This window comes from Lissotriton vulgaris, chromosome 7 (genome assembly GCF_964263255.1).
Source record: "Lissotriton vulgaris chromosome 7, aLisVul1.2, whole genome shotgun sequence".
NCBI classification, from domain to species: Eukaryota; Metazoa; Chordata; class Amphibia; order Caudata; family Salamandridae; genus Lissotriton; species Lissotriton vulgaris.
This window is the reverse complement of record NC_141695.1, coordinates 1,610,456,257-1,610,483,483: the sequence shown is the minus strand read 5'-3', so window position 1 is coordinate 1,610,483,483 and position 27,227 is coordinate 1,610,456,257. Positions and strand designations below refer to the sequence as shown.

The 27,227-nt window shown below is 46.0% G+C and overlaps 1 protein-coding gene across 2 annotated transcripts in view; it reads right to left on the bottom strand.

Moving 5' to 3' along the window:
• PCIF1 (phosphorylated CTD interacting factor 1) overlaps positions 1-27,227 on the bottom strand; it is a 140,616-nt gene that overhangs the window by 46,465 nt on the left and 66,924 nt on the right. For both annotated transcript variants that reach the window (XM_086932538.1, XM_086932539.1), the window contains exon 9: positions 25,873-25,972. In XM_086932538.1, the coding sequence (XP_086788664.1) occupies positions 25,873-25,972 (100 nt within the window). The remainder of the gene's footprint in view (positions 1-25,872; positions 25,973-27,227) is intronic.

The following is a 27,227-nucleotide window of genomic DNA, read 5'->3' as shown; positions in this document are numbered from 1 at the left end:
CACAGAGCCCTCCACACACACCCACACAGCACAAGCAGGCAACAGGGGCACACGGAGGCACAAGCAGGCAACAGGGGCACACGGAGGCACAAGCAGGCAACAGGGGCACACGGAGGCACAAGCAGGCAACAGGGGCACACGGAGGCACAAGCAGGCAACAGGGGCACACAGAGGCACAAGCAGGCAACAGGGGCACACAGAGGCACAAGCAGGCAACAGGGGCACACAGAGGCACAAGCAGGCAACAGGGGCACACAGAGGCACAAGCAGGCAACAGGGGCACACAGAGGCACAAGCAGGCAACAGGGGCACACAGAGGCGCACGCAGGCAACAGGGGCACACAGAGGCACAAGCAGGCAACAGGGGCACACAGAGGCACAAGCAGGCAACAGGGGCACACAGAGGCACAAGCAGGCAACAGGGGCACACAGAGGCACAAGCAGGCAACAGGGGCACACGGAGGCACAAGCAGGCAACAGGGGCACACGGAGGTACAAACAGGCAACAGGGGCACACGGAGGTACAAACAGGCAACAGGGCACAAGCAGGCAACAGGGGAACGAAAACAGGCACAAGCAGGCAACAGGGGCACGCGGAGGCACAAGCAGGCAACAGGGGCACACGGAGGAACAAGCAGGCAACAGGGGCACACGGAGGCACAAGCAGGCAACAGGGGCACACGGAGGCACAAGCAGGCAACAGGGGCCCACGGAGGCACAAGCAGGCAACAGGGTCATGAAAACAAGCACAAGCAGGCAAAAGGGTCACAAGCATGAATTGTAATTTAGACGGGGCTGAAGTGGAGAACGGTCAGTAGGGAAGTAGTGCGGCTGGTGCAGTGGTACCAGGCCGAAAGGTGAGGCTGACCGGGTCTGTACCCCTACATTTTCTTCTTCTATTTGAACGCTCTGGCGGGGATCTGTATTGTGGGTGAGCCCAATGTGACGCCTGAAGGCGTAATATTGCACAAGTGTTGTTTCAGAGGTTTCAACATCATTGAGGCGCACGTTAGACAGCTGAGCCCTGTCAGGGTTTCCGGAGGGTTGTTATTCAGTGCGTTAGGGTTTGTGCAAGCCCCATTGTAGACCTCTGGTCTGCGCCTTTCACTGTCTGGGTTCCCCAGCTTTCATATATATATTAAGCGTACTTGCGCTACCACAAGTCCTTCTGCGAGGGAGTTATTGACCTGGCCTTCTGCAAAGAAATGGAGGCGCAGGATTGCACTTATGAGGAGGAGGTGTCCCAAGCATACCTGCAGTGGGACAATGAATTTTACGAATCTGTTGACTTCTCCATCTATAGAATGGTTCATGAGGTGGGTGGCCTTATGGAACAACACCTGTCTGACAGGATAGTCAAGGAGTGCGCAAAATTGGCACAGGCACACGCAGAGACCCCTGCCTCCTGGACAAATTTGCATGCTTTTCCAGGGGCGGTGGGTGAGATTTTAAAGTGGTGCGGCGCAAAGTGATTTGCATACAGCACCGTAGCGAGCGAGCTTGAACCCCAAAAGGGTTTTAAAAAAAAAAAGAAATATCGCGCATTTTCAAGCAAATTTGAGAAAGCAGGAAGGTTAATAAAGCAATTGTGAAAGTGCAGTTATTACATTAATAGATGGCATAACATAGGTAGCTGCTTATTCAGTATAACCACAGAGCTTCATACATTCTGTCCTATTACGCTGCTGAATTCAGACTATAAGACTTTCATGAAAATCTCAGCTCTAAGAGTAGAAGAAGTTGCACAGCAGTTGGGAAACAGCCTTAGTACACCTGCCTCAGTCATGTTATCACGTTCACCCCATCTATTGTTCAGCCAGTCACAAGCGCCCTGAAGCTACTGATCACCTGCATGTGCCGTGGTACAAACTGCGGATAGCAGTGAAGGGTGGAGCTGGGCAGGCACTCCTTCACAATTTGATTCTAGAAGAAACGGAAATGTATCTATCCCGTAAATAAATGTTTGTCCGCTTCAGTTGCCAATTATTTTGTGAGATGAAACCTCTAGGGACACATCTGTGCTCCTTTACAGATAATGAGGCGGAAATGACAGTACCTCTTTCCATGTCCTCTTACTTCAGACAGAATAACATAAGGCAGTGAGGTGTGTTCTCCTCATGGACTGAACACCTTAGATCTGATGATAATGGGCAGCCTGAATGGAATAATCTGACATCTTTAAAATAAGCCATAACTTACTAATTGCACTGTTGTCTCACTTCTAGGGTGTGAGTAGCAACTTACCAGCCAAAACACTACTCTGACCCATCCAAAACCAAGAACATAGTTATTAAAGATCTTGTATGGGAGAAACAAGTGTCCACCTGGATACACAAAAATATCTGTTGACATTGACTTGTTGAGAACCTGGGGAATGGCAGAGGTGCACAGACAGAATCAACATCAGCTGTCTGAGGCACTCCAATGCACGCTGTGACCCTGGGGGATGTGTCACATTAAGTGGAATTGAACAGCACAGGTGCAGTTTAAATCGGGCATTCCTACCCACATAGCATCATAGGTGAACTACAACAGCAAAATGAACATGTTTCAGCAATAAAGAAATGGCACCAACAATGAGCTCCCCATTAAACGTATACATTTCCACTTGCTTAACACTCCTTCAAAAAGAGAATTATGAACATTAGTCAGAAGTTGGGACCGACCGAGAAAGTAAAAGTTAAAAACCACACTTGATAAAGGATATTAAAAAACAATTTGAAAATCTCGGACTAATACAGCTGTAAAACACACTAACTACAGGTGGCTTTTTCAATGCACAGTTCAGGGGCACGTCAGAGAATTGATCACATCTGCAGGGAAGTCTGGATGGAGAGTGAAGGTGCACACCTCATCCACCCCAATTCTATACCTAGAACCCCTTTAACAAGAATTGTAGGGAGAAATGTGAAGGCAATACAGAAATCTGCAGCCGAATTAAAAACATATAGCCTCTTACTTCAATTAAAAATGGCTGCAGCTTTAGAAAGTGAAAAAGATACATGTCAGAATCTACTGAACATCCACTGACTCTCCATCTTGGCGCTCTTAGTTCTTTTCCTTGAAACTGCTGTCTCTTCAAGTGTTGGCAAAGCCTGCTCAGCACACCACACTTTGCACACCATGTCCATACAAGTCACACCCTTCATATTCACTCTATGCCCTTCGCGTGTGCTCTCCATACTGAACACCTGCTTTCTGCCGTCCAAATCAATTAGGTTTCTTAAAATAGAAGGCACTCAAAGATAACGCTGTGCACGCCTAAACACCCGCGTGGCAATCTAGAAATGCATTTGTAATATTTTAACACGTCACGTTCCCAATTCAAGTTGGTTTAAGGAAGCTATTTAAAAAGTTTGTTTACAATATTTAAAAAACCCTTGGCAAGGTCAATGGTTTTTCACGTGAGAGAGCCATTAGCTTTGCCAATTCATCTTTCAAACATTTAATTCAATCCCTTCAGCGGAAAAGCACATTTTTAACAATAGTCATAGGAGCTTCAGTAAAAATACATCTTTTTTGCATAGTTTATTTATTCATTTTGTTTGCAAAGAGTGGCATCGTTTTTTGCCCGATCGCACTTCTCACCTTGGGAAGAGAAGCTTAATAGTAAATGCATCGCCTCAGTTGAGAGAGACATATTTAACACTGATTATACGCTTTGCATGTGACTTATTATAGCTCACTTACTTTTGCTAGCAATGTGTGTTTAATCTCTACGCACAAACGGCAGGATGTCATTTGAGTAATATTAATAAGTCAAATACTGGCATGCAAATAATCGCAGGTGGGGACTAATCCCAGAAACGGAAACCAAAATTCACAAAAAGTAACTGCTGCGATGCAAAAAACAACTCGGAGGCTTGCATTTTTCTGTTAGAATTACCAAAGCAGGGGGTTTGGTTCTAGAGACAGTCGACAGACCCCTAACCTCTGAAGAACTTTAAATAAGTACATGAAAAAATTGGCAATGCTACACCTCGAAGGGCTTCAAACTAGGCGCTCTTGTGAAGTCACGCAGCTCAGCTACCACTGCCAGGCTGCTGAAAACAACATTATACAATAGTCTATGCTCCAAAGTGAGCACCAACTCACTCACGGGTACAGTATAAAGGGGGCGTATAAAGGGGGCTTAGAAACAAGTCCTGAAGCGGCATGGCACACACAACTCCAGCGCAGGCATTAGCATGACACTCTTTCCCACAGTGACCCGGAAGAATGAGATGGGACAGAAACACTAATTCATGACACACTCTGCGTAACACAGGTATGGCTAGGCTACTACCACTGATATAGTGCAAAAAGTTTATGCTGCCGCCTCACGTGAACCCGTAGCAAAAGCCGGATGAGGACAGCCCTCTCTAGTACTAGGTCGAGAAAGTCGGATAGAATCAAAGGAAAACTTCTTGGAACGATTCAGGGGCAATGTATTGGGATCGTGCCCGCAATGCTGCCACCGTTCAGAAACCATTGGGCGGAAATGCTACGCAGCGGCAGTAGCAAATGTTACCTCAGTGTTACTTCCACGGCACGCAAATAGCACGTTTAATATTTTAAAGCACATCCTGTCTACAGCCCTAACTCCACCCAGGCTTTGTAGCCTGTGCACTGTAGGTGGGGAGGTTAAACAGGACTCTTGGCACCACGAGAACCCATCTGCTCCCTCACGGAGCAGCAACAGCACTGCCCCCGCCTCACCCGGTCCACACGGAGCCCCCCAGCCCTTCAACTCACCGGGCCTCAGGGGCGGCTCCTCCGGGCGGCGGCTCTCTTCTGGCCAGCGCGGGGCTCCTCTTCCACCACGGAGCCCCGCCGGGCCGCTCAGACGCTCTCCTCTCGCTGCAGGGCGGGGGCGGTCGAACTTCTCTCTTCCTGCAGGGCTCCCTCGGTACACGGGAGCCCTGCCAACCGGCCGCCTCGAGGTAACGGGTTCGGTGACACGGAGAGGGGGTGGGAAAGAGAAAAAAAAATGCACCAAAAAAAAACAAGCAGACCGGCAACGTCCTCCGCATCTCCCGGGGTTCCCTCCAGGCCACGGGAGCCCCGCGGGCGCCGCCATACTGCTTGCCGTCTTCCTTCTTGTTGCGGGGGGCGGGCACTTCCGGCCGGCCGCGCTAGGATTGGCCGGCCGGCCAGTCACGGGGTTAGGAGAGACGCAGAAGTGCCGGCAATGCCGGACCAGACACGGGGGCGTTCCCGGCGTCGCGTGACGTCGGCAAAAGCCAAAGAATGTCGGGAACGCCCCCGTGTCTGGTCCGGCATTGACGGACAGGCCCCTCGTCCAATGGCAAGGCTCCGTTTACGGAGCCAGCCAATCAATGACGAGGGCCGAACCAAAGCACCCTACAGTTCTCAACAGGATTTCGCCTGCGCGGAAAAGCTGCGCAGAGCGCAGCTTCCGCTAGGCAAAACCTAAAAAGGAGGCAAGTAGGATAGGAGGAGAAAGGATGCATAGACCATACTAGAGAGGACTAAGAGAACCTGAGAGAGGCCCATAGAGAGACAACAAGAGTGGAAGATAGGGCATAATGGGTGGTGGTTAAGGGGGAGATGAGAAACTTAAGCATATGTTGCCATGGAAGGCAAAACTACTACAAGTAAAAATAAAAAAGGCCCTAGCAAACTTGAAAAATGCAGCAAGTTGCATGACATTCTTGAAACACACCCGTTCAAAGCTAAGCAACCCACAATAAAAGTACTGGTAAAAGTGTTGGATGATCTAGTCGAGTTAGCAGTATGCTGACCCTACTAAAAATCTCTGTTGCAGTCAACACTGTAGAAAATATCATAGGCCACTCACTTCAAACAATGTCCAATACATCACACAACCAGATGATCTAAGTAATTCATTGAAAAATGCACACAAAGTGTGAGAATCGGAGAATTCATCTCTACTTCTCATGAAGTCGCCGGTGGAGTACCATTACACCACATTTGTCTCCCCTGCTCTTCAACATCCACCTTAAATACCCAAACAGACGAGCTCTGCACCCATTAGTTTCACCTCCACTCCTATGCGGACAACAATCAATTGTACCTCAATGCCACAGTCCCTCTAAACCAATTTGAAGCCACACGAAAAGGAATCAAATGCATTGCTGTAAACATGGGATGAAACAGCTTCCATATAAACAGTTCAAAAACAGAAATGCACTTCTAAGCACAGCATACTTGCTCACAAACAGGCATTCTATGCCTACCTCCTACTGTCTTCATTGAGAAGGAACAATGCAATTCAAACGTAGGAGCAGCTCTTAAAGTTTTACCCACCAAAGCAGACTCCTGTGTAAAGCCCCCTCTTTCCTGTCCCTACTACACCAACTTACTCATCCCAAGGGAGCGGGAAACCTCTAACTCGAGACTAGATTTTTTTAAAGCCTTCTACATTGGACTAACAGCCTACCAAATTAAGAGACAAAAAAAGGTGCAAAACAACAGCCGAAGTTTGGCTTAGAACCAATATTCCCTCTAATTATTTTCCTCTGTGTGCGGCAGAGTAAGGTCTCTGTGCGCTGCAGCCAAGGCTATGTGCGCCAAGAACATGACCGTGCTTGTAAACCAGGTCTTTGAGTGGGATGAAAATACTCAGGGATCTTTCATAGGGGCGTAACTGATGCAATTAAGGGTGTGGCTTAAAAGCAATTAAGCTAAAAATATGTGCATCGCATAGTGTGCCACCCTACTGATATGTTGCTGCTTCTGTCATTGCATCCAGATATCTAATGCAAGTAACATTACACCTACAAGAAGCCAAGACTATTGGCTTTGTCAATGGTTGTTTTTTGCAGCAAGTTGTATATAATATTGAAAAAGCTTCCGCTCTTGTGGTTGCAAGCACTAAGCACTTACTTTCCTGACTTCTGAGTGCGCTCGCAGAGCAAGGCCCCTACCACTGTAATAGGGCCGGACTCCCATTCACCGAAGAGATTGTCAAGAACCTAGCTATCTAAGCCGCTGTTTGCATGGGGGCCTGATAGCCCCTTAATTTCAGCTTATGTAATGCGTGCAGCTGGAATCCTCTCAGCTTCTTCCCTGGCCGGCATTGCTGCTCGGAACTAGGCCAGAAAAGTGCTGGTGCAGCTGAAATTGTCCCAGTGTCCCATACGTATACCAGGACAAATCTGTTGGCCCATCCATGTGGGGACCCCCTCTCTTGGCCATGTAGACAGGGTCCACCCTTCAAAAAGAATGGTTAGGCGCCCTCTACCGCGTGTTCCCGACTTGCGCCCTGGAACTAGCTAGCTACAGCCAACCTATTGGCTGAACAAGAGACTAAACTTTAGTAAGGACGGGTCGCATACAAGTGTATCAAAAGCCGTGTTAAACTACGAGGAGAAGAGTCCCCTGCACGCAAAACACAAGGGTATTTTTAACCTATTCTATAAATTTTTTGTAGTGTGACCCAATGGTATTGGAGCGCCTTGCATGAGCACCAGATACGTGACAAAAGACCTTCATTTTTGGTTGGCACAAGAAGATTAAGTGATTTACCCAGAATCACAAGACGTTGAATGGACGCAGAGACTAGACTCTTCTTCCCCAGGTCCAACGTCGACATAATAACCAACTTTTTCCAGTCGCGCTGTTATGCTGTCTAGCCACGCAGGAGGTCACTCTTTTGTATAAATAAGATGTGCCACTATGAACCAGACTGTAGAGTCTCACATTGGTTTGATATGCGTAAGACCTGTGCACCATGTGAGTGAGGATGTCGGCAATGATTCATGTGTAGCGGATGGTGGGCCACTGGCCCAAATGCCTTTAAGATTTCAAAGAGACCGTCACCAGATAGCTGACAACACAGCAGTTCTGTCTCTTTCGTGCACCACCACATTTCCTGGAAACACTAACCTGGTGTGTCCAAATATTCACCACAAAGAGATCAGCCACAGCATGAACTGCCGAACCACTGAAAGCTATTCTTGACTCCAAACCAATTCGACCTTGAAGCTATGTTGGTATGGTACCTATAAGTGAAGCTAGGTATAATAACCCTATAATATATTGATTATATTTTTATAGCACATATTTGCAGTCCACCATACAAAGTTCGGCATTAAACTGAATTCCTGTCAGCTTGCGACCCCAGCACCGAAATACTGTACTTTCACCTTTTCTAGTCGCTATAATTTAAATAACAAACATTGGCCATTTGATGGTGGTTCCCCCCACAAAAGGGTGGAAGGCTTGGGATGAAATCAAGAGCCTAACATTTGGCAGTCGCGAGCGTTTGGCTCACTGAGCTATCCTTTGGCCTAGCCGTTTGACAGAGCCCATCATAGTCTGTCAACACCCATTCCCATTTTCCAATGGCTCTGTGCAGCAGTCAAACCCCGCAGCGACACAAGCTGTTTATACCGCAAATATAAAATGACTACATGGGCAACATATAAACTGCATAGTAGAACATCTAAACATCTGGAGCGATAAAGGTAAAGAAGGCACCATTAGCATCAGTAGACTCCATGTTTAGATACCCAAGTTTGCTGCCGAGGCGCTCCCTCCTTCCACGCCCTCAAGTCGTAAAAACCGGTGACGAATAACCCTAACCCTTGGCCCCTTCCTTCTTGGGGTTCACAGTCGCAGGTGCGTTAAAATGCTGAGCGAATTGCATACGTCTGCCAAGAAACACCTTTCAGGTCACGAAATTAATCCCTGACAAACTGACCCCTCCTTTTATCCTTCCTAGAGGATATAATGTATGCAATAACACTTTTGGTGGGGCCTCGAGACTTTGCTAACTGAGTTTAGTAATAATCTCTATTAACTGCCCTACTCTGTGACTAAAAAATAAATAAATAAAAAACAGTCATTCTCCGTTACTTCCCTCTCGAGAGATCACAGCTAATGTTGAAAGATTAGACCTCTTTCATGACCATTCACTAATTGACTCCTCTGTGCCCAGATGAGTTTAGGGGTAAGTCGGATATCAGCCGGTGTGCCCATTCAGTCCTTGGCCTCTGTGTCCGTACATCAACACTAGGGACGAGTAGGAGGTATGTCTCAAAGCATAGTTTCTCTTTGATTTCTCCAAAGTGTGATTCTTCCAACGAGGAGAAAATATGCCACCAGAAGCATCTTTCTAGGGAAGATGGATGGCCGTGCTAAACGTTTTGAGCACTCGAATGTTTGCAAGCTTTGCGGAAACATTCCTTTTTTTTTAAATACTCCATTACTAATGTCAGTGGAGAACCAGATTACATTGCAAACATACCACCAATGCATTCGCCTCAAAAATACATAACAGAATGAGGTATACGAATCCTAGAGATGGCCTACTAAAACTCGTACCTGACAAACCTAAAGTAACATCTCTTAGAACATACTATACAAATCAGTACCTCTGAATAGCAAAAAGCCAAGTACCAACGTACAGAGAATGGAAATGTTTGATATTAATAACCTTAAAATAACAGGTTCAGCACGATCGCCCACCAAACAGAACAAAGAAGCAACATATAGCACCCGCCCACAACCATTACCCCTTCTTTCTCCAGTTTCTACATCCTCAGACTACATGCGGTCTCAAAAAGCCTGTCCGTACTGCCGGTGAGTGAAGGTGGAAAGGACGGACATGAAGATAAACAGGTCAGAATCCTCCCTAAGAATTATTAGGAATCTAATGAAAAACGCGTGTATTTTGTGTTCCTTGAGCATTGCATCTGCTGGCAATAGTAGTGTAGCGCCTAGAATAACTGAGTTTTAACAGTGAGCACACTGCGCCAAGAGCAGCCAGTGTCTTAAACAAATCGCCAATCTAATGCTCAGACCAACCACTGTGTTAAAAGCACACAATTCGGCGCCAGTAGCAGGCCCGGCCCCAACACGGTATCCCCAATATAGTGCCCAATATCAGCCACTAGCTTAAAAGCGCACCAAATATGTGAAACCATTGCTGCCTTATAGTACGCGCTTTTCAAAAGACACGCATCAAGTCCAAAAGCACGAGGTGTGCTTTACACCTCGTGCTTTTGGACTTGCTTCATTTCGTTTCTAAATAGAGCGCGGCTGGGTGCTGATTGTGGCCCATTGTGAAAATATTTATGTTAATTGCAGCACTGTCATGTGCTGCAATTAACAGGAATCCTTTAAGAATGATGTAAGAATTAGAAGATGGATGGGAGAGCAGGAAGACATCAGAGGAGAGGGAATACAGAGAATGGCTAAGTCAGATTGACACTGAATGCCCAACAGAGAGAGAAAGGAGGGAAGGAAGGTAAGAGAGAACAAGTGATCAAGGAGTACAGAGATAGAGTGCCTGAGGAAGCAAGTCGGAGGGAGAGTATATCCTTCAGTGAAATAAAAGGAGGGAAATAAAGCGAGAGAAGAAGGAAAGCCAAATATCTGAATATGCAGTGAAGACAGCAACAGAAAAGAGAGGAGAGAAAGAATGGAAGAAAAAGTGAGACAAAGGAAGGCAGAATGCACAGAGATAGCAGAATTAACTTTACTGATATCTGAATATCCCATTGTCCACAAGAAAGTGATTACAAATTTGATTCCAATGTTCACAGCAAGCACTCCAGCACAGATTCCCTTTTTCTTGGCACAACTTTAAGACAAGCTGCGTGATCCTCTTTCGAACAACCACATATTGTAGGAAGATGGCTCTTTATACAATATACCAAAATTAGGTATACTGTGCAAAGAGTCCAGGTATTCCCTTATGAGTGGACAGAGGCTTGCTCTAGCAATCCAAAGGTGCTCTTTTAGGGAGTAGTGTGGTCGTGCAACCTTAGGTTTATCAGAGAGAGTGTTAGACATTTTCAAATACACAATATATGGTACACACAACTCAATAAGGAGATCCACACCAATTTATACCAAGCATTTGCAATGCAATAGGTCTCGCATTAGGAAAGTTTGAGGTATTGGTATTGTAAATAACACATTTTTTATTTATGTGTTGGTTTTGAAAATAGCGAAATTAATAGCTTTGTCATTTACAATGTCAATAGTTTTAACTTTTGCAAACATGACACATATAGCCTTTGTAATGCATTATGTGTTGTATTTACATGACTTAGATGTATTAATTTTACAAATAACAATGGCTTTTATTTTTTTAAATAATTAATACTTAAATAAAAGTTATTGTAATTCATAATGGCAATAGCTTAAACTTTTATAAATAACTTGGGAAGATTATGTTCAGTGTACTTTATTGTGATGAAAATCCAAGAGCAGAAGTGAAATATTAACATCTTTTTGTGACATTTGTAATAAAGCTTGAAACATTGAGAGAACATATTAGAACCAGTTGTTGAATGGTGGTGCTGAGTGATGCTGTTGCGTTCAGTGGTGCTGAGTGATGCTGTGGCGTTCAGGGGTGCTGAGTGATGCTGTAGCGTTCAGGGGTGCCGAGTGATGCTGTGGCGTTCAGGGGTGCCGAGTGATGCTGTGGCGTTCAGGGGTGCCGAGTGATGCTGTGGCATTCAGGGGTGCTGAGTGATGCTGTGGCATTCAGGGGTGCTGAGTGATGCTGTGGCATTCAGGGGTGCTGAGTGATGCTGTGGCATTCAGGGGTGCTGAGTGATGCTGTAGCGTTCAGGGGTGCTGAGTGATGCTGTGGCATTCAGTGGTGCTGAGTGATGCTGTGGCCTTCAGTGATGCGGAGTGATGCTGTGTCATTCAGTGGTGCTGAGTGATGCTGTGGCATGGAGTGATGCTGTTGCGTTGAGTGATGCTGTTGCGTTGAGTGATGCTGTGGCATGGAGTGATGCTGTGGCATGGAGTGATGCTGTGGCATGGAGTGATGCTGTGGCATGGAGTGATGCTGTGGCATGGAGTGGTGCTGTGGCGTGGAGTGGTGCTGTGGCGTGGAGTGGTGCTGTGGCGTGGAGTGGTGCTGTGGCGTGGAGTGGTGCTGTGGCGTGGAGTGGTGCTGTGCTGTGGCATGGAGTAGTGCTGTGGCATGGAGTGGTGCTGTGGCGTTGTGGGGCGCTGTGGCATTCAGTGGTGCTGAGTGATTCTGTGGCGCTGAGTGATGAACTGGCGCTGAGTGATGTTGTGGCGTTGAGTGGTGCTGTGGCGTTGAGTGGTGCTGTGGTGTTGAGTGGTGCTGTGGTGTTGAGTGGTGCTGTTGCGTTGAGTGGTGCTGTTGCGTTGAGTGGTGCTGTTGCGTTGAGTGGTGCTGTGACGTTGAGTGGTGCTGTGGCGTTGAGTGGTGCTGAGTGATGCTGTGGCGTTGACTGATGCTGTGGCGTTGAGTGATGCTGTGGCGTTGACTGATGCTGTGGCATTGAGTAGTGCTGTGGTGCTGAGTGGTGCTGTGGCATTGAGTGGTGCTGTGGCACTGAGTGGTGCTGTGGCATTGAGTGGTGCTGTGGCATTGAGTGGCGCTGTGGCATTCTGTGGCGCTGTGGCATTCTGTGGTGCTGTGGCATTCAGTGGCGCTGAGTGATGCTGTTACGTTGAGTGATGCTGTGGCATTGAGTGATGCTGTGGCATTGAGTAATGCTGTGGAATTGCGGGATGCTGTGGCGTTGAGGGATGCTGTGCGCTGAGTGGTGCTGTGGCATTGAGTGGTTCTGTGGCGTTGGAGGGTGGAGTTGGAGGGATGATTTGGAGGGTGGAGTTTGAGTTGGAGGGTGGAATTGGAGGGTGGATTTGGATGTAGGATTTTGATTTAGATGGTGTAGTTTGATGGTGTAGTTTGAGGGTGGAGTTGGAGGGTGGAGTTGGAGGGTGGAGTTGGAGGGTGGAGTTGGAGCCCGTAGTTGTAGTTTGCGGGTGGATTTGGAGGCTGGATTTGGAGGCTGGAGTTGTAGTTGGAGGGTGGATTTGTAGGGTGGATTTGGATGTTGGAGTTGGAGGGTGGTGTTGGATGGTGTTTTTGGAGGGTGGATTTGTAGTTGGAGAAGGAGGTGGAGTGTGGATTTGGAGTGTTGAGTTGGAGGGTGTAGTTGGATGGTGGAGTTAGAGGGTGTAGTAGTGCTTGGATGGTGGATTTGGATGGTGATTTTGAGGGTGGAGTTGGAGGGTAGAGTGGTGGGCGGGTAGAGTGGTGGTGCTAGAGTGTGGGCGCAGGAGTGTGGGCGCTAGAGTGGTGGATAGGGTGGTGGGGCGCATAGAGTGGTGGGGCATAGAGTGGTAGAGTGTTGATGGAGAGAGTGGTAGAGTGGTGGCGGTAGAAAGCTGTACTGTGTGTGAGAGAGTGTGTGTGAGAGAGAGAGTGTGTGTGTGTGAGAGAGAGAGAGCGTGTGTGTGAGAGTGAGTGTGTGTGTGAGAGAGAGACAGACTGTGCTTTGATGTGGGGGTGTATATGTTTGTTTGCTTGTGAATTAAAATTACTCTACCTAAAAAATTAGACCTTATTTTTAAGATGTAGAAGTAAGATTTGAACTAATTTAAAGGCAGCCCAGAATGCAGAAGTGTTAAAAGAACTGATTTTTCCCCCTCATTTTATGTTATAGCGCTTTGCTAACTTGAGTCAGACACCAATATAAGACAAGAAAACTACAATAAAAAAGCATTGGTAAAGCCTTTAAGTCCGGCATTGAAAAGCTTGCCATTTTCAAACGTGCGTATTCCCATGATGCACTGGGCCAGGGACAGACTGATTTGCATATAGCCAGGTTCTGAACTGGGATGGTGCAGTGAGCTAAATAACGGTGATGGATCAAGCCCTGATCTTTGGACTGGGTAAGAGTGGTCTGTTTAATTCAGACACTCTGTTCATCACCACCCCCTTTTCTGAATCGTTTTTGGCCACTATAGGTGTGGCAGGGTATACTCAGACATGAGTCCCTTTCGCACTGCACCATCAGGATTCAAGCAAGCCGGGCCGAAGACGGCTGAAATGCCAGAAACCGGTCCCCGGTAGCTTGATTCCTTTCTGGTGAAGAATTGGCTTGGTAGTTTAGTCTGCCCTGTTCCCATGATGCACTGGGCCAGGGACAGACTGATTTGCATATAGCCAGGTTCTGAACTGGGATGGTGCAGTGAGATAAATAACGGTGCTGGATCAAGCCCTGATCTTTGGACTGGGTAAGAGTGGTCTGTTTAATTCAGACACTCTGTTCATCACCACCCCCTTTTCTAAAAATAACATGTATCTTTATATATATGTAGGCACCAGATCAATACAATCAGGTAAGTATGTTTCGAGAAAGAACGACCTTTTTGTTTCACGAGTCGACAGTGAAATTTTCACAGGCGGCAATGTTATCCCATGTAGGAAAAACAAATACTGCATACAGATCCTTTACAGCGACTTACGAGACCAATAAGAAGGTCTTGAGGTAAGTACAGGGCAAGGTCCTAGGCAGCTCCAGCAGGTCACCTCAGGCGGCAATACGTCAAAAGGTTGCAGTGGAGCAATACAACGTCAGGTTCCGGTCCGGTCACAAAGAGGCTGCAGGTTTGCACTTGAAGGCCAGTCGGCGGAACCACCAGGGGGGCTCAGGACTCAAGATGCTCAGGGACGTAGGAACACCTGCGGTCCACTTCCACTCAGGCCATAAGCAAAGGGTGCAGAGGTGTCTTGAGGCATCAAGTTTCTCACGGCAGAGTCACCTGCAGTCAGGCGGAGCTGCACATAGACTGCGGGTGGCGTAGAGGAGTCCCCTCCTGGCAAACCAAAGGTGGGCTTCTTCTCCGGACGGCTGGGGGACCAAGCTAGCATTGTTGGTCCACTTCAGCTCAGGGTTGGAGCGACAGGTGCAGTAGTGCTAGCCAATGTCAGGTTTACGTGTTCTGTAGTCCTCACAGCTTTTTCTATGGGACCTGCAAGGTGCAGGGGGGCAGCTCTGCTGACAATCCTTCCAGTCTTTTGGAGGCACAGCAGCTTGCAGGGTGAATCGACTTGGCGCAACTGAAAGGAATAAGGAACAGGCAACCAATGTTGGCACAAAGTCAGATGCCTTTTCAACAGTTCTTGCTTTTTGCGGCTCTTCGGTATGCTTTTATATTAGCAGGATCTGATATTCTGGTGCCATAGCCTCCCCTAAATAATAGATTTAGGGGTGTTAGGGGAGTGTAAGTTAGTACCCAATGGGCTACTTACCCCTGGAGTCACTATGCCCCCTATATGACCATTTCCTGTGGGAAGTGGGCATAACCCTGTCGCAGAGTTCCTAGGTTTGCTAGCACATAGACAGCAGACTTGATTTTCGTATTCACTTCAGGTAGCCCACCTTAGGAGTGGAACTAGCCTGAAGGTGAAAACGCCTCTATGACTACTCATGCCCCCCCCTGTCAAGGTGCCAAATGGGTTCTGGACATGAGGGGTCAGCATTCTCTCCTGTGAGGGAAGCCCGATTCCCTTGCCAAGGGAAGCTCCCTGCCTTGGAATGCTAATTCACAAGTCTTTTTGTGGGAGGGATTTGTTCCTGACCTCCTGAGAGCAAAGGCCCTCACCACTGGGGGTCAGAAACTCGCTGTGGTGGCCTGCTAGCTAGGATCAGTCAGTCAGCACCCTAGTAGTTGGCGGGGGCACCTCCAAAAAAGCCTCTGGGTGCATGTATTAATAAATCAATCACTGGAATCAGTGTACATTTATTAATACAAGATGCTTGATTCTGAACATCTTTGGTTTGAGGGAAGCCATCATTTAGCTGGGGAACTTGTTTGTCCAGCACATGTACTTTTAAATGGCTTTCCTGATCACTTGCACTCGCAGCAACTGAACTGACCAGCACAGGGGCATATCTGCTCAAGCAGATATGTCCACACATGTAGTATAGTGAATAGTGCCTAAGGGCTGTCAGGCCTGCTATAGGAGTGACTTCCCTATACAGCATGCAGTGTCTCCAGGCATGGCCCACAGACTGTGTGCAATGTCATATTTTCACTTTGGTCTGCACCAAAACACACAGCCTGCAGAGGTATTCGTATGTGTTTAGGGAGGGGTCCCTTAGGGTGGCACAATTCATTCTCCAGCCCTTAGGAACCCTCTTTAGTACCCCATGCCCTAGGTACCAGGGGTACCATTTACTAGGCACTTACAGGGGGTGCTAAAGGTATTGCCAATTGGGGGACAACTGCATAGTTTTATGGAAATCTGGCGCTAGGGATCCAGTTGGCAGAAACCCAGTGTACTTCCAGATGAAATGGCATTAAATACAAAGCAAAAAGTGGGGGTGGCCATGTCAACAAGCATTGGAAATGCAATAGGTCTCGCATTAGAAAAGTTGGAGCTATTGGTTTCGTAAATGACAATTTTTTTTAATGTGTTGGTCTTGAAAATAGCCAAATTAATAGCTTTGTCATTTACAATGCCAATACTTTTACGCTTTTTCAAATGTGACACCTATAGCATTTGTAATGCAACATGTTTTGTATGTACGTGACTTAGATGTATTCATCTAACAAATACAAATGGCTTTTAATTTTTTTAAATAATTAATACTGAAATTAAAAAAATTGTAATTTATAATAGCAATAGCTTAAACTATTGTAAATAACTGAAATCTGGCAGCAGGTTCTGTTGACTATTAGTCTTGGGCACTACTGTTAAATTCCCTAGTGGAGAGATAATCATGATTAAAAAGATGGCAATGAAATCAGTTGGTGTTCCTTGTCTGTACAACTGTGCAGATTTCTGCATTTGTGTATATGCATTCACGTTTTCTAATGCCATATATGGGAGTCTATTACATTCATGCTTTCTAATGCCTGCAACATCTGTGTAAACGTGGGGGTCATGAGTTCAAAGTCTGTCAGGACTGAGGTAGCCTTTCATCCCTTTGAAGACGTTAACATTTCGTTCAAACAGGACACTGTATAATCAAGCAGCCGAGCAATTTGATGTCTTCAGACACAAGACACTCGGAAAGAAGACTGGGAAAGCGGATGGGTAGGGGGGAGTGCACGTGCGCGAAGTTGTGAAGATGAATTATAAAAAAAAAAAGACTGCCACGCTCTTGAGATTGCTCTGAAGTATTTTAAACACCACCTCAAACAGAGACAAGCTAACGAGGAGGGAGGGGAAGAAAGGAGGGGGGAGGGGGTAGTGAGAGCAAACAGCAAGAGGGTGGGGCGCATGTATTTCCATCGGAGGAGGGCTGCTTTGGGTTTCCAGTCCAGCCCTGGATTAGAGGGAAAAGGTAGAGCAAAGACAGCCTGTAAGTATAGAAGAACAGCGTGAGACTGTGAGGTCATGCAGAGGGCTCGTGCGGGGTGGAGGAAGGCCAGGAGGGCGCGAGGAAGGCACAGTGAACCTGGGGCTAATCTATTCATGTCGAGGTTTTCCATATTGCGCATCACTGCAGGGGACAATGTATCACAGCGTGTGACAACATGACATTTCAAAGCAGCACATGGTGCAGGTCAGGTTAGCCTGTAACAGCGTGCAGTAAATACAGCGCCATGCAGACATTTCCACCTCAAACTAAAGACGCTGCAAACACGTGCGGCCATGTATTTATTTTATTTAATGCCTGCTGAGCACGCCTTTGGGCCGCATGCGGCATGTGCTCTGGGTGGCCGGATATACTGTTTCTGAGATCCGGGGCACAGAAGGGGTACATAACGGTGCTGCCTAAGGATGGTGCGCATCTGTTTTACAAAAAAAGCAAAACAAAAAATAAACGATTGAAATATAAATTAATAAAAAAAACTGCAAATAATATTATTAAAGAAAACATAAAAGCAGACTTTGGCCCACCAGCCACGGCTCTGATCTGGACTACTTTCTAGGTTGCCTGCACATGTCTAAGAGCAAAATGCTGTCACTCTCGGTGAAGAAAACAAATGACCAAAAGGGGCGGACATGTTGCCTGATGATGTAGGCTAAGCTGCCAGAAGCCAAATGTGAATGGTGCTTGATTTCAGCAATGGCCCTTGAGAGTTCTGTGTGGTTATATACATGTGCGTTTTTTTTATTTATTTTGAAAAATATGAGGCTGGTTACACAGGTACAGCCGACTCTGTGCCAAATAAAAGAGGGGGACAAATGGCACAAAGAACAAAGAGAAGGGGAAACAAGGTAAACAAGTAACGCTCTAATCTGCGACTTACTTTGAAAAGTAAACGCTCTGGGGGTCCAAACCTGAGCGGCAAGTTTGTGCTGGGAGAGAGAGAGTGGGGAGGAGAGTAGGAGGAGGAGGGGGGAGGAGAGTAGGAGGAGGAGGGGGGAGGAGAGTAGTGGAGGCACGGCCTAGCGGCCGTGCAACCAAGAAGTGAGGGGGCGGAGCTGGGGGAGGCTGTGAGAGAGAGAGTGGGGAGGAGAGTAGGAAGAGGAGGGGGGAGGAGAGTAGGAGGAGGAGGGGGGCCAAAAGAGACACGACGGAGGGAAGGCACAGAAGGGGAGGGGGGAGGAGAAATGCGACACGGCGGGCAGGGGAGGGGGCGGAGCGGGACGGGGAGAGGGTGTGAAAGCAGCAGGGCAGGCGGCTGGGGGCATGTGCACGCGCTTTCAAGCTCAATGCGCATGCGCATTGAGCTTGAATTTCAGGGGCACTGCAAGGAATCGCCACGATTCCTTGCAAGTTGGTTAAAGACTGTTTAAGCCCCCATAGTCTCGCAAGCTCGATGCGCATGCGCATCGACAGGCGAGACCTAAAAAGGGGCACTTTCTTACACAGATCCTTTCAGACCATGCCACCATTACAGTACCAGTAGAGCTAGGGTAAGAGCATGGTGGCTTGTCGCAATTCAGTGTTAAGAGAAATATTCGAGAATCATTTACTCACTACTATGAAGAAATGTTAAGGATGGTATGGCTTAGAGTACAATCGGTGAAGCCACTAAAGAGCTCATAACAAGAGAATGAATAGCCCACTCAATAACATTTGTCAAGCTTGTTAAGTGGAAGTGGTAGACCTAGAGATGCTGATTGAACAGTTGGGAGTCCATCATGATATGGGAAACAAATTGGAAATTAAGAAGGGTAATGGGCAATTGGAGGCTCTTCTTAACAGCTGCAGCACATACATTGTTCAGAAAACACAGCTCTACTATGACAGGGGGAAATTGCAGAAAAATTCCTAACGTACACAAAAGAGCGACACGCACCGTAATTGTCTCTACGAAAGTAGAGACCAAACGGGTATTCTATGGTATGGTTTGTGGGATTACAACTTGTGCCTGTATTTAGCACAGGGTTGTTAATCTGATGCACAAGCTGAATAACTCAGGAACTAATTTCCCTGCCAACGATTCTCCCAAACCATGATACAATAGCTCAGGGCTTTAAGTGGGTCAATTTTTGCCAGATCTGAGCACCAGTAGTTTTTAAAAAAGAAAGATTGAGACGGGTCCGCTTCGAGCCCTATATTGATCCTCTTAATTACTGGGCTAAAAAATGCACACCAGCAGCAGGTCGAACAAACACAATGTTTTAATGACAGAGAGGTAGGCAGTAACCTGGTGCTTGACAGCAATTCCTGGCATTATCACTCAGCCTTCTCCAGTAGCCTTAACAACCACTGGAAGTGGGGCGGAAAAGCATGGTGGCTATTCCAGGCCTACCATGCTTTCTATTCTGTTACTCTTCACACACCACAACACTCCAGGAGGACTAGCCTCTTGGGTTCTTAGCTTTTCACAACGGATAAGGTCTACTTTTGCTGTTGTGCAGTGGCATGGCTACTACACCAGTAATCAGCAGTTGAATGAATGAATGAAAATAATCTTGTACCGCGCAAACTTAGCCCGGTGGGCATCAAGGCGCCTAACAGAAAGAGTAAAGAGGGGCCGGGAACCAGGTTACAGATAAGCCTCGGCAAAAAGCCATGTCTTTAATGCCTTCCTGAAAAGCGAGATGGACGGTTGGACTGATTTATTAATTTTTGTATACAGCTGCAGTGGGAGGAAGGCGGACTTGTCCTAGGCCTTCTATTCAGCAAGAATTGAAATAATGTATTTGTGAATAAAGAACTCTGGTCTGCTCATCAGATCGGCAACAGGGAAATGCAGACATTTAAGTGGAGTGTGTATTTTTTTGTTTGCATGATTTCCTGATTTGCCATGATCTGCAGCAGGACTTGGATCGAGTAGAAAGAGCAAATATGTAAACCTGCCTTTTTTCTGAAATGAGAAAAAGCCAGCTTTCTCCTCAGACCCCCCCCTGGCCGTATATTAATTTAACCGTGATGCCACTTTTTGTTGAGAGTTTCAGCTCTGGTGAAATTCAAGTACGGCTCCGAAAGTGTATTACATTGTATTTCCACAGCGCTTAACACCCCTGAAAAGGCCCTAAAATCGGATGTTGTTGAACAGAAGTCTGTGTGTGCAGTGATTGGAAGGAAAGGATCCTGGTGCCAAAAATGTCTTAAAAATATGGTGTATAAATTACCATCATTTGTGGAAACACTTGCCTATGAGCTGGGAGTATGGCCCAAATAATGATAAATAAATATGTTGTTGCTTGCTCATTTCAGTTATCGTTTGTTGATTGACTTCATGAATTATGAGTATTTTAGACTTATTTGCTTGAAGGCATGTCCTTATTTACATAGGCCTCGCCCATTGTAAAGGATTTTTAGTAACAACTCTTTGGACACACCCCTTTTAGAGACCCCAATTTTTTGTATTCCACTTTAAGCTTTGCAGTAGCCTATATGAGTGTTCTCTTCTCTTAAGTAGTATGTGATGCCACCTGTAAGATGCAGGATAGTAAGACCTCCCCTAGGTATTGATAACTATATTGACTTTGCTACCAAACATTTTAGGGCAGATTGATAGATTCACTTTCTCATGTATTTTATTCACTCCAACATACTTGCCTGGACATGGAAACCATGATTGAATCTATTCTGTTTCTGGTGCTGAAGCCAGACAAGGTCCCTGAAAACTGAGGGTTTTATCGTAAAAAGGATAGTTGAATTATGATGTCAAAATATACACAAAAGTTCCAAGACTACTCCCTCATCTCCCTTGGCCAATCTGATTTCATTGAAAACATAAAAGTAAATTGTTCGGGTCAAGACAGTGAACAGTCGACCTGTCCTTCTCTAATTGGAAGGAAAGAAGGCATTTGATACACTAGATCAGGGATCACACAAAAGGTATTAGAGAGAGAATTCTTTTGAGTGAACAGACACTGTCCTAAGACCTATGTGAAAAGGGAAAGTTGGACATATCTTGGCTTAGCAGTGTGAACTGTTAAAAAATTATTTGTTTGCCTAGGTTGCTTTACAATGCTCAAATCACCTCCATCAGGTTTCCCTTACAGGTCCACAAGTTGCCCAATGCAAACTATTCAAACAGTATTTTGGGCTACATTTATAAGGGAGCCAGGAAAGAAGAGTCATACCTGTGCAACTAAAACCACTGATGGAGAGAGTGAGCCTAGGCGGAAACCTGGTTTTCTCTGGAAAAGGAACATGTGTTGTCTCCAGGAGAGATCTTGTCAAAGCATCACTGAGCCCTTGTGAAGCTCTTAGAGACCTTTAAAAATAAATCTATTCCATTCCATCCATGCAATATGCATACAAGAGATAACAACTCTCCCTTCTCTGGCAACCCAGATAGTGCATCAGCAAACACCAACAGAACTCTCAGTGGGTGGGCAGGGGAGCTTTTTGTGGGTGGAATGGGGTGCAACCTTTAGATGAGAGTTACAACTGCAGCCAAAACACACTCAACCAGCTGTTGGACTGGGCTGAGCAGGAAGAGATGCAGAGAGGAGGAGGGAGGGATCCCACCAAAGCTGAATCCCTATTTTCACACCGCGGGCAGTGAATAAAGTATTGCACGTATAAAGACAACAAAGTTGAGTTGGATAACTTCAAATCATCATTACATCTATGCCATAGCCACAGAGTAGGAGACTGCTGAAGAATCATGTGTCAACATCTGGAAAACATCAGCAACAGTATTCTTATGCAGCAAATATTTAGAGAATGCATATAATCTAGGTTTCCTGTGGCACCCAACTTGGGTGAGGTTAAAAGCTGTGTTTGGGGACTGAGTCATCTGTTGGAAGGTTTTTGATGCAAGTGGCATAATGTATCACACGCATCTGACCTGCCTGCCAATAAAAATCTTCTGGAAAGAAGTTCTCATATATATTCAAGAAATTACCAGAATTTATATACCACATTGTATTTGTGAGCAAGTATTTCTTTGTGTATGATCACCCTCCAAACCTTTGGACTGATGCTGCTGGTTATGCATCTCTGTAGTGCACTGGGCCCAGCTCTCCAGGCCCCAGTGCATGTGCTACGACCCCCAGAGTATGTATAAAATTGACTAATGCCTAACTGGACTGGTAAGCCCTAGTGTGTGGTACCAAAGGTAACCAGGGCTAGTAAGTTAAATGTCAATTGTAGACTGCAGCGCTCAATCGTGCCGCCTTTACAGTGACAAAGTAAAACGTGACTCTAGGCCTGCCACTGCAGCCTAGTCGGGCAGCTTTCAAACTGCCAACTTGACACGGCAAAATAAACCCATTTGCAAAGTCAGAACCTTCCTTTTTAATATTACTAAGTTGCCCCTGAGGAAAAAGGCGCTGGCAGCCAACTAGACGGGCTGCTAAATATTAATAAGAAGCATGTTCTTTCCTTTTGTGTTTGACAAGCCCCAACAGTGAAAACTCAAAATTACAGTTTTCTTTTTATCAAGGTAGGTAACCCCATTGCCTAACCTGGTTTTACACTAGCCACCAAGCTAAATGCTAGCTTCCATTTGTGCCTACCAAAGACAGTCCTCCAAGTTATCTAATTAATAATTACACTCAACCAAATTCATTGCTAAGTTGGCTTTAAAGTAACTTGTAATAAGAAAGTGACTTTAAAAAGTCACCACGTTGTTGCCCAATCCCTGGTAGCCTTTCCTGAATGACTGCAGCTATTGTCACCCAAGACAACAGGCTGCCCAAATGCTAGGAAGTGTGAAGCACTCCAAGGAACAGGGAACAGTGGGACCTTCTCCAGCAGGATGACAATCGGAAGGTGGCCACTGATGGCCCAGCTTCGAACAAGATACTGCAGCAGTAAAGCAAATATCAACTACACCGAAGCCTGCCCACTCCTTTGCCTAAGCAGACAGACTGGCATCTCACCCAGAGGGAGAAAACTGTTGCAGGGTCAGTTTTCCAGGAGTAGCAGCTTATTATGCTGGGTACGCCTCAGTGGTGTGCCAAGATCTCCTCACAGAGGAAGAACTCGAGTCATCTTGGATTCACGTAGAGAATTGTACCCTGGAATTGTTTTTAGCCAACCCTCAAGGAAGTGATGTAAAGTGGGAGGGCTAACCCCATGTGAACTGTTGACCCACTACCACAAACCTGAAGATGATACAAAAGTGACACTCCTGGCACTCAGTAGTCATATCACTACATGACTTGAAAGAAGACAGACGGACTGCCCTGCTTCTCCACTGACCCAGTAAAAAAGAGGCTGTACCAAAGAATGAACTGCACCTGCTGCACCCGAGGAACCTGCAAAGAGGACTTTGCCTGGTCTGCCCACTCTTGGAAGAGCTCCACTTGTGCCGAGTCAGAAGAAGTGATTCCAAGGGCTAGGTGGCTACCCCACTGTTAAGCTTCAGGAGCAGCAATGCCTAAAGAAACCTGCACCCTTCGAGAGCCCATGCACCCAGGAACGCCTGCTAGCCACTGGATGATATACTGCCCTCAGGGAGAAAGAGTCTTCGTCCTCACGAGGTGCCCCACATCAACTGGGCCTGTGACCGAAATAAGAGTGGACCTTGGTCTCCCAAGGTAGAAGATTTACTCACTTGTAAAGAACCACTGAGACTAATGTAATCAGGAGACTAGCTGAACAGTGGTGACTGGACCTGCAGTGAACTCCTCTGCTGCATCATGGAACATCGAGTTCTGAGACCTGAGACGACCCCTGAAGTTTGTGGACTCTTCAGCATCTTTCATTCTCAGCATCAGGACCACTTCTTAGCTGGACAGCATTAAAGGAGAAACATGCACGGAGGACCCTAATACCGCTGAAAAACACCAGTTAACTGCCTCCCTAAACTCGAGTGGCCCTGTGACTGGCTCCCTAACCACTTAGGCTAGTTCAAGAAAGTTCTACCAGCCATTTTAGCCCGTTGGCTACTGACCACTTGCAACAATTTATTATGTCTAAGAACAAGTTAAAGTAATTTTTACTTACCACTGAAAAATCATATTTCTGGTTCCTCTTGATAGATTTTTGCCAATTTGGTGTCTATTTAAAATTAAAAAAAACACTATTTTTATAAATTAGTGTTAGATATGTATGGTGGAAGTTTCTTACTTACCTCAATGCTTTACACTTTTTCCTTCTATTAAGACTAACTTAATTGTGCCACAGCTACCTACGATAAAGCTAATGGTTTTATTAAAGAAACCTAACTGTGCCTGATGAAGATTGTGTCATTATTGCATGGTGAGATCTTTAAACCCCATCACATAATAATCCACTTTCCTACAATAATGTTTAAGAGCATAGACGACAATAGCGTTTATTCCATCACTGTGAGTAGGTTGATTACATGACTACTTCGAGCAGCCCACTTCACAACAGCACCAAATTGGAAAGCTTCTGATCTCCCTACCATAAGATGGTGTGCCTTGCACAAGCGCAGTTGCTGTAGGTCTTAAATGTTTATATTAAGGGATCCATTTCATTGCCATTCTACACTGAACGAATATCTAGAATAACCTCACAGGTGCCAAATTAAGAATGTCATAGGGATGAATGCTATATTCCATTCCACCATTTTCCTGCATGTTCTTCATTCACTATGTAATAGATTTTTCTATTTGTAAGATTTGATCTTGTGCTTTGGAAAATATAAAAATAGTTGTAAAAAAAAAAAAGGATATGTCCTATTGAAATAGCTATGGGTGTAAACATGTCCTTATACTGCAATGCTGAGGTTTCTAAACTGGAATTATATATTTTAAAACCAAAGACCGTGAGCAAGGCGTTATGCCGAAACGTGTCGAAAACTCATTAAATTGAGAATTTAGCATACAGGAGCGTATGAGTTTTTCGTTCCATGCGAGCAGAATTTTGTGCACATACATATATATAGAGAGAGAGTCTCGTTATGTGAACAAGCCCACTTGGTGGGCGAAACGCATCATCCACCATGCCGACCCCAGAGGAACCCAAGCATGAGTGTATAAGTGTCTGTTGAGTAAATGTAGGAATTCTCCTGTACTGTTAATTTGTTCTAAAAGGCAGGGTTCACCTCGACCTCTTGTATTTGCAAATGGAAAACAATCAAATGTTTCAAAATAAAAAAAATATATATATACTAACATAAACTTAATTTTTTAACCCCTTCTCCTTAGCTCGTCATGCAGTACACTGGTCGTGTGATCATGACGAGCTGAGCTCGTCATGAAATAATGTATTTCAAGGATCTGCAGCACAGGAGGGGAATTGCCTTAGCAGTCATGTGGTTAAAGAACACCATACAAGCATGGATGCATACAAGATAAGCAAAAAATAACTACAGATAAACACAGAAACAAATGTAAACAAAATGAATACATTGAAAACCGGGAGAACTAGATACAGCCCATATCACACCACAAATTGAAATAGACACTGAAAGAGGATGTTCAGGAGGGTATCAATATAACAATGAAAGGAAGAAGAGATAAAAGAGAGTCCAAAATTACAAGGTTAAATAGGAAAATAAATCGGAGAATGAAAATGAAACAATATGAAGATGAACAGACGGATTGAGAACAGAGAGTCAATACAGAAGTAAGTATAAGATAAAGACGAGAAATACAGACAAAGGGAGTGGTAGAGACAACTAAAAAGGAACATGGGTGATGTACTGTACTGAAGGAGATAAAAGGTAAGAGGTGTAGTTGCGGAAGAAAGTAAAAGCATGTGACGTTGTAAGGAAAGGAATCAAATAGATTCGCTATTTGGCATGTTGAACAAGAAGAATGATGAGTGGGAGAGGGTAATAGAGAAGAGTCACACATTGGCTGGTGTTAGGGGGGGACAGAATAGCACAGACCATGTAGTCCTCCTTCGTGGCTAGGTGGTCTCGCCTTAGCCAGCTGAAAGTGTCTTCCACATTCCATTTCACCACTTTTCTACTATCTGGAGTGGCACTCCTGCAGGGGACAGATTACAAAACGATTAGTATCTAGGTGGTGGCATTAGAAAAAGCAAAATAGAATTGTTAACATTTTATACAGTCACACTTAATTCAATTGTTTTACATACCAGATTTAGAATGGCCATTAAATGAATACAAACTCAAATTCAATATTAAATAAAAATTCTATGTCAGGACCGGAGGCTTCGGATTATGCCATTCTTTCATCGCTTTATTCTCTACAGCAGCAAGAAAAAATATAACACAACTACTTTTCCCATGAACATTTGGGGGAAAGAATAAAGTCAAACATGAGTCCTATTACAGTGTCCATGTACAGGTGTCTCCCATCATGCTCCACTGTACTTGTCTCCTCCTCTTTCTTCGCTGCTCGCAGCAAGTTAAGTTGGTTTTTTCCTTCTCTCCTGGGTTTTGGGTTTCTGTGTGGTGCCTTTGGCCTTTGGGCCGGGTGTTGAGCTACTGTTCTTTTTCCACAGATTCCCTTGATTGGTCGCGGGACGCCTAATGCGCTCCTTACGCGATCTTTGCCCAGTAGTGTGCGGTGTGGTGGCGCGGCCACCAGGGGCCGGTGTCTCGTTTGCTGAAGGGGCGCTCCCAGAAGCTTCTGGAGTGTTCTGGCGCGCTCCTGTCACCAGCGGACCCGTGCTTAGCCTCCCGGCTCTGACACCCTGCGGGGTCGCAATTAGGTTTTTCCCTTGCTTCTGAACGCCCTTTGGGTTATACTTTTGACGAACACCCTACGGGGTCGTAATTGTGCTGTGTGGGGACGCTTTGCCGGGAGGCGCCCCGAGACTCTGTGGGCTGCAGCGTTCCCAGGTCTTTGCCCGTTCATTGTGTGCCTCTGGCCACCCATATCGCTGGGACTCCCCAGACTATAGAGCGCCCTGAGGAGGGTCATTGGTCTTGTCTGCCGTCCCGTTGCTAGAGCCTAATTTAACTCGCTATGCAGGGGAAGGCGGACAATTATCCGGAGGAGGACCCCCTGAACTATGTCCCGTTGGACGATGACTTTTATCAGGCGGTCGACTACTCCATCTACCGTGCGGTCGACCAGGCTATGGTCCCCCTGGAACAACGTCTTTCGGCGCGCCTGGACGAGGCCTATGCTAAGTTTGCCACCTTGCTTCCGGTGCCTGTCCCGGCCTCCGGGCCACATTCGTCCCCTACCCCGCCTCCTCCCAAGAAGCCTTGCACTGAGGGGGTTGATTCAGCGGCTTTCGCTAGGGTAAAGAGTGCCTTCAAGGCCCTGG